The sequence below is a fragment of the Nerophis ophidion genome, linkage group LG17, assembly GCF_033978795.1.
Source record: "Nerophis ophidion isolate RoL-2023_Sa linkage group LG17, RoL_Noph_v1.0, whole genome shotgun sequence".
NCBI lineage: Eukaryota > Metazoa > Chordata > Actinopteri > Syngnathiformes > Syngnathidae > Nerophis > Nerophis ophidion.
In genome coordinates, this window is record NC_084627.1 from 30022859 (window position 1) to 30030890 (window position 8032).

General features: G+C 40.5%; 1 protein-coding gene across 1 annotated transcript; it reads right to left on the reverse strand.

The window, feature by feature from the left end:
* Positions 1-1266: 1266 nt before the first annotated feature.
* Positions 1267-1930, reverse strand: LOC133536605 (uncharacterized protein C7orf50-like). The gene has a single exon (XM_061877235.1). It carries the CDS (start codon positions 1864-1866, stop codon positions 1300-1302), a length of 567 nt encoding a protein of 188 aa, XP_061733219.1. The 5' UTR covers positions 1867-1930; the 3' UTR covers positions 1267-1299.
* Positions 1931-8032: the final 6102 nt, after the last annotated feature.

The window sequence follows — 8032 nt, forward strand, 5'->3', positions numbered from 1 at the left end:
ACCCCGCCCTGAGTGAGACGCTGCAAAAGCGATGGGATGACGCAGAGCAGGCTCGGTATGAAGGTCTTATCACTGAGCAAGTAAGTGTAAGCTTCTGTTATAAAATGCTCCTCTTTGTGTGTTGCAATTGTTTATTCTTTTTAGGGATATGGAAATCTCCTAAGGGATATATTTGAAGATGCCGGCTTCCCGAAGAGTCACAAGGTGAAAGTGAAGTTACCCGAGGCTGCTGTTCAATGGGAAACACACAGCTCTTTAGAGAAATGTAATGAGGTATGCATAGTTATAAAAGGTAACATCTAAATGAAATGCATGTTGTTGAGACGCACTTTCAGTGCCGTCTCACCCAGGCCGGGAGCAGGAAAACAATTCGAGGAGGCAGGAGTTGAGTCGAGTAGAAGTATTTTGTTTAACGCAGTCTGCAGAGAGCGGAGATCGTATAGTACACTTGAACAGTAGTACCAGGAAAACCCAAAGCGATCTGTCTGAGAGTTTGTTGTACAGCATCTATATACCCTGTGCCAGTAGTTATCTGATTGGTCAGTCTACCGACTGACGTCAGTTGCTATGTGTCTCGTGTCTCCTGTTAAGTTGGTTGTTGCTCAAGCATCTGTTTCCTGTTAATGCAGTGTTTGGCACACTGAGCCAAATTGAGGTCAGGATATTTCCTGCATGTTTGCTCCACTCTGAACTCTCAGACAGGAGGCTTTGTACACTCATTAATGTTAAACCTTAATATGTTCTCACACGCTAAGCAATATATTTTACAGGACTTCCAAAAACAGCAAGAAGAGATCGAGAGACTGCGAGCCCTCCTCACTCATCACAATATTCCCTTCCATTCACAAACAGGTAACGCAGAGCAGCTCATCCAAAAACATTAGAGTGTAGACATCGGTGCATAATATATTTTTGTTCTGTTACAGATGGAACAAAAGCGGCCGGGACCACACCTATGCTGCAACATTTACGAGGGGATGCCGGCTGAAAGTTTTTTTCCCCTCTTGGGCGCGCTGATAAATCAGGGATAAATCAGGGATACATTGTTAAAAAAACTCTTATTTATTTAAAAAATCTTTTGATAAAAAACAACAACTTGTAATTTAATTAAAAAGACACCTACAGCTCAATTTCTTTCCTTTGGAATGTTTAAAAGCCCTGAAATGGGCCAAAAACACACCTATACTTCATTACATTGAATATGTATTATTGACAGAGAAATTATTAGTATAACTAAAAGAAACAAAAAAAGTCCAACCTGAGAGAATCAGGACAATCTCATCAGTTTTTAGTGAAAACTCAAGCAAGCATCTGGATAACATCTCGAGCTCTTTGCGCCCTCTTCTGGACATCTGGATCCTCTTGTCCTGATTCTTCCACCAAGACTAAGGCCTTCTGGACTGTGGTCTGTCTTGCTCCACCTTGCAGGCCTTCTATGTACTCCAGCATCAAAGAGAACTTTTCATCTGGAACCTGTTCAGAGTCAAACATGTGCTGGAATAACCACGTCTGTCGGATTTTCTGGAACTTCCACTCTTCACGATTTTCAGCCCAGCAGGTGAGGTAATCTAAGGCTATCTTGGAAGCCTTGGAAGGTCGAGGAGTGATTTTAGGTTTAGGTAGAATAATCCCCTGTTCTCTCAGACGCGCCCTTTCCTCTTTTTTCCTGATCTTCTTCAGCTTTCTCTCCAGAACTCGCCTCTCCTCTGGACTCAAGTCCTCTTCCTCGTCTGGATCTTTTGGTGAAACTGGAACCTCCTCTGTCGTCTCGGCTTTAGGTGTTTTTTGTTTTGCTTTATTCTCTTGTTTTAGCTCCACCGCAATAGTGTCTTCTGGAAGTTGAACTGGAGCCTCCTCTACTTCCATCTTTTCCCTTTTGACTCTCTTTACTTTATTATTTCCCTCACAAACATTATTTATGTCAGCTGGAGGCAACAACAACAACAATAGAACAACACTAGCACATACAATATGTACACATATGATCTTAAAAGTGATAGCAAATAAGCACTTAGTGAAATAAATAATATAGTAATGACAATGAGCATCTTTACAGTAAAACTGGAGCAATACAAATACCAATAGAAAAAGCGCTATTGATCATGAACAAAACCAATAGTTTACTTCAATTATCAACAATAAAGTTGTTCAAATGCAACAATACGTATACATAATGATAGCTAGAAAGATAATAAAAAATAAATAAATAAATGAAAAAAAAGAAAAGAAGGAATACCGAAAGATGAAAGGGAAGTGAGAGAGAGGCAACCTATATTAATCTTGTAGATTGTTATAGTAACAATGGTTTAAGCTCTGTCAATATGCCTTGTGTTACCCAGTTTACCCTAGGGCAACAACGTTGATATATGTGTGATGAAACATGATTATGTGTATGAGTGTATGTATATATATGTACTTGTATATGAACAGAATGTGTATATGAATGTTTGTACAGTGAATGTATGTACAGTATATGTATGTTTTTACCGTGAATGTGCACGTAGATGGACGGATTTGGAGTATGTAGGTATGTAATGTATTTGTGTATGTATGTGGAAGCGTAGGTATCAATGTATGGACGTTTGTATGTATGAATAACGGTGTGTGTGTGTGAGTATATGTGTGTTTGTATGTACAATATATTTGACCCCCAGTGTGCGTGGGAGCCAGAGTGCGGACCCAGCCGCCCAGAGAGCCCAACCCAAACAGCAGGTGTGGCGCCCAGGGAAACAGGGATCGCAGCCAGGCCGGCCAGCGGCTGGAACCCCAGAGCCCGGCCCACCGCACCGCCCGGAGGAGTCGGCAGCAGGCTGCAGACAGACGCGCCCGGCAGAGCACAGGGCACGAGAGAAGCAGCGGACGACCAGACCCCAAGCCAGCGAGAAAGAACCCCCGACACGGGCAGAAAGACGGGACGCCCCACCCGGGGGGACCCACAGACTCCCCGCAGCCGGACGGGAAGACCGCCCCCGCCCCACCAGCGCCCCCAAAAATTAAATAATATATATATATACACACATATGTATATACATATACACGTACATATATACATATACATATACATACACACACATATATACATACATATACACACATACATACACATATATACATATATACACATCCATACACATTTACACACATAAATACACACACATACACACCTACATACATATACGTATATATACACATACATACACACATACACATACATACACACACACACATACATATATATACACACACACATACATACGCATACATACACATTCATACACATATATACATACACATACATACACACATATACACACATATATAGATACATGCACACATACACATATATACATACACATACATACATATATATACCCACATACATACACACATATACACAGATATACATACATACATGCACACATACACATATATACATACATACATACATACATATACACACATACCGCCGCATACATATATACACAAAAAAATAAAATAAAAATAAGATCACAGACAGGCTGACACACAACATCACTACCCCAGCAGCTGGCCGACTCGCAGCAACTCGGAATACCCTGCAGCACCAAGCTACCACAATGGATGAGGGGACTAGACCCAGCCGGCCCCAACTAAGAAGTTAACCCGGAAGGGAGCCTGGAAGCGAACTGCATTCATAGCTAATCCATTTGGATTTATCGAACAGCTGTTGGGGCAGAAGCGCACTGGGCATCTAGTTTGCTCCAAAGAAGAAGTTAACAACTTCTATAAAAACAACCTGAGCGAACCTGATAAAGAGAAAGAGCTAGAGCCCCTCAGTGCCTTATTGGACATACCATTTCCCACTGTCAATTTCATCACCAGCGAACCCACCTGGAAGGAAAACCAGGAGGTTGTTACTGCAGCCAGAGCAAGTTCAGCTCCAGGACCCAGTGGAGTACCTTACAAGGTGTACAAGCTATGCCCAGAACTCCTTAGAATCCTTTGGAAGATCCTGCGAGTGATTTGGCGCAGGGGAACTGTTGCAGACCAGTGGAGGCAGGCAGAGGGTGTTTGGATACCTAAAGAAGAAAATTCCACCAAGCTTGAGCAGTTCAGGACCATCTTGCTCCTTAGCGTTGAGGGAAAAATCTTCTTCAGCATCCTTTCCAGAAGGTTGACTGATTTCCTCCTCAAGAATACCTATATTGACACCTCAGTCCAGAAAGGTGGAATCCCAGGTGTGTCAGGATGCCTGGAACATACCGGTGTAGTTTTCCGGCTGATCAGGGAGGCGCGGGAGGCAAAGGGAGATCTTGCTGTGCTTTGGCTTGACCTTGCCAATGCGTACGGCTCCATACCCCACAAACTTGTGGAGACTACCCTGGACCGACACCATGTACCCAAAAAGATCAAGGACCTCATCCTGAATTACTACGGGAACTTCAGGCTCAGGGTCACTTCCGAGAGCATAACATCAGATTGGCACAGGCTTCAAAAGGGCATTATAACTGGGTGTACTATCCCAGTTTGCCTCTTTGCCCTACCCATGAACATGGTAGTCAAGGCAGCTGAAATTTAATGCAAAGGCCCTCTGTCAAAGTCTGGAACTCGACATCAGAGCCTTTATGGACGATCTCACTGTAACAACTACACTGTAAGAAATGTCACCGTTAATTACAGTAACCTACTGGCAGCTAATGGTTCCAGTATAAAACTATTTTTCTACAGCACACATACTGTGATTTATCATTACAGTTTATTACTGTAAAAGGTATCACAGTACTGTGCTGTATCAAATGTATGCTTCACAGCATAATACTGTCATCTGTTTAACGGCATTACACTGTTATTTTAGTGTATCTACTGTAATATGCATGACAGTTAATTACAGTAAAATAATTGTAAGCACTATAGACTGAGCTTTACAGTATAATGCCACAAGAAGTTAATTAGTTGAACTTTTAATTTTTCAAAATCAAAACCCCTGCAATCTGCTGGCATAAAAATGACTGGAGAAATGGCTTGCAAGTTTATGCTTTTATTAACCAATTATTTTAAAGCGCATCAAACACATTCAATGTACATTTAGTGCATTCTTCTTTTTTTCAGTGAAGCATTTTAACATTTAGAACAATGTTAAGCAACTTTAGCATCAGAACAGTCCATAGAACTAGATAATCAAAATCAAAATGTCCATTTAGATATCCTCCCACCAGGACACACCCACACCCCCAAACATTGTGCCTCTGTTGCACCATCCGAGAGAGCACACACATTTTAAATTAACATTTTAACATTTAAAACAATGTTAAGCAACTCCTGCAATCGTAACAAACGATGGCATCAGAGAACGTGGTTCCTACATCCAGATAACAATCAAAACGATCAAAATGAAAATGTCCATTTGGATATGATGTAAACATCCCCCCCACACACACCTCCATACATAGTGCTTCTGCTTCACCATCAGAGAGGGCACACACATTTTCAAAGAACATTTTTAACATTTAGAACAAAACAAGTTAGGATTAAGTGCAATACAAAAATTTGTAAAACAAAACTGAACTGTACAATTGACTAAACTAACTGAACATGACATACCCAGTTCTCAGTGGTCGGCAACATAAAGCCCCACCAAAGTCGGTGAGAATTTTTATATGGGTGGCTACGTGAGGATTTACAGTTGCTGCCTTTTTCTGGACCAGCTTCCCGGTCTTCTTGGACACTACCTTTCCCTGGCTAGCCTTTGTTCCCCTCTCAGGGTTAATGCCAATGAATCGCCTAAAAAACAGAGAAAGCATATAAAATATTCCGTCGTGATTGAAGATTACTTGCAGTCGATAAACAGAACTCCCCTGACATTGTTAATTTATGAATATGCACTGCAAAAATATTCTTATCAATTTTAGGATATATGTGAGCCTATACCATAACCACAGCTGTAGATGAGTGAATGCTCTAAAACCCATTATGACAAATTCAGAGAGGAAGGGAATGCTAAAACCTCCCAAATCCCTCTCTCTATTTATGTATTTCTCTCCGTCTATCTTTTGGCTTCTTTTGATAGCACATTTATAATTCCTTCATTGGCAGACAAAACAACCATGTAATGACATTGTGGCATATTACTGCACAGGAGCATGCAACATGGATACTTCTTCGACACGTTTACATATTTACCTCTGCCTAGGAAGTTATGTTTTGTTGATGTTAGTGGATTTGCAAAATTTGGAAACAGCTCAAACGGATTTTGATCATATATTCGCACAAGGTGGGTATCCAGATAAAAAACAGATTGTTAGATTTTGGTGGAGACCCAGATCACTGTCTGGATCCAGTATTTTTTTGTAAGGATTCTGTCAGAGACCCCACTGTTTTAAGCTGTGATAGAGGCTATGAGCCAGGAGTAGTCCCCAGCGCACTAGAAAATAATTTCCTATATCTGGACACACCAAAATATCGCTGCCAGTGACCCTATTGTGGTGGTCTGCACTCTTCACATGCTTTTCTAGTTTGTTACGTAGTGTTTTGGAAACGTACCTACTGTAATACAACTTAATCTGTTGTAATGCATGCCAAAAAAAACAACAAAAGTCAGGGTATCAAAAGAGGGAGGGCAGAGACAGATTCATTCTCTTCACCTGGCTTTATGTCCATTTCAAAGCACAACCCGCCTCATTTTGGTAACCATGTTGGTTGACTGGATTGTTCAGACCGGTTGGAACAAGTTGAACAAAGATGAGGTAGCTGTGGTTTGAGATGCTGATATGTTTGACAGACTTAGGTCTGGTGGCCAAAAAGAATGACTCGATCAAAAAACATTTAATGTGGTAATAATTAATTCACTCTGAATCCAGCATCACACTTTGGATGCACATGCCATCTTCAACTTGCTATCAAAAGAAACATTTGTAATAAGAAGGTCCACAAAGGAACAGAAGAGTCATTGATTTAAGGCACACAATTGGTGAAATGACAAGTGAAATTCCTGAACAGAGGTGAGAAAAGGGGCAAAATATCCTAACAGTATTTAACAGTATCAAGAGGATTTACCTTCGAACAAATTCCAATGTCCGAGCACCTTCCTATTGGTATTCCAAGTTGAACACATAGTAGGTGGCAAGAAAGGCAGCAAGCCCTGAGATGAAGCTAGGTTGGACGCCTTCGCAAATGACATCACCTTCCATGCTGATCATCTAACGTTTTATTGTGACTTTGTCACCAGCAACTGGAACAGTCAAGAAATGCAGTTTATGTTCCCAAACAGTATCCAATATGGGTAGCATTTTAAAGGTATTTTGAATGGCCAGCTCACGCCCAAAAATATATCGCTTTCTCTTTACTCTGTTTACATCTAGTCTCCCAAGGCAGTGTTTCTCAACCTTTTTTCAGTGATGTACCCCCTGTGAAGATTTTTTAATTCAAGTACCCCCTAATCAGAGCAAAGCATTTTTGGTTGAAAAACAGAGATAAAGAAGTAAAATACAGCACTATGTCATCAGTTTCTGATTTATTAAATTGTGTAACAGTGCAAAATATTGCTCATTTGTAGTGGTCTTTCTTGAACTATTTGGAAAACAAAGATACAAAAAAAACCCCCAAAAATTGTTGAAAAATAAACAAGTGATTCAAGTATAAATAAACATTTCTACACATAGAAATAATCATCAACTTACAGTGCCCTATTTATGGATTGTAATAGAGATCCATCTGGTATCATGAACTTAATTCTAAACATTTCTTCACAAAAAGTAATCTTTAACATCAATATTTATGGAACATGTCCACAAAAAATCTAGCTGTCAACACTGAATATTGCATTGTTGCATTTCTTTTCTCACTTTAAGAACTTACATTCACATTTTGTTGAAGTATTATTCAATAAATACTGCGATGAGGTGGCGACTTTCCTTGCCCTTATGTGGGCCTACCGAGGATGTCGTAGTGGTTTGTGCAGCCCTTTGAGACACTAGTGATTTAGGGCTATATAAGTAAACATTGATTGATTGATTGATTGACTTGTCCAGGGTGTACCCGCCTTCTGCCCGATTGT

Bases quoted from the DNA above. Each gene is read 5' to 3' on its own strand.
- LOC133536605 (XM_061877235.1), bottom strand. From the start codon at position 1,866: ATGGAAGTAGAGGAGGCTCCAGTTCAACTTCCAGAAGACACTATTGCG.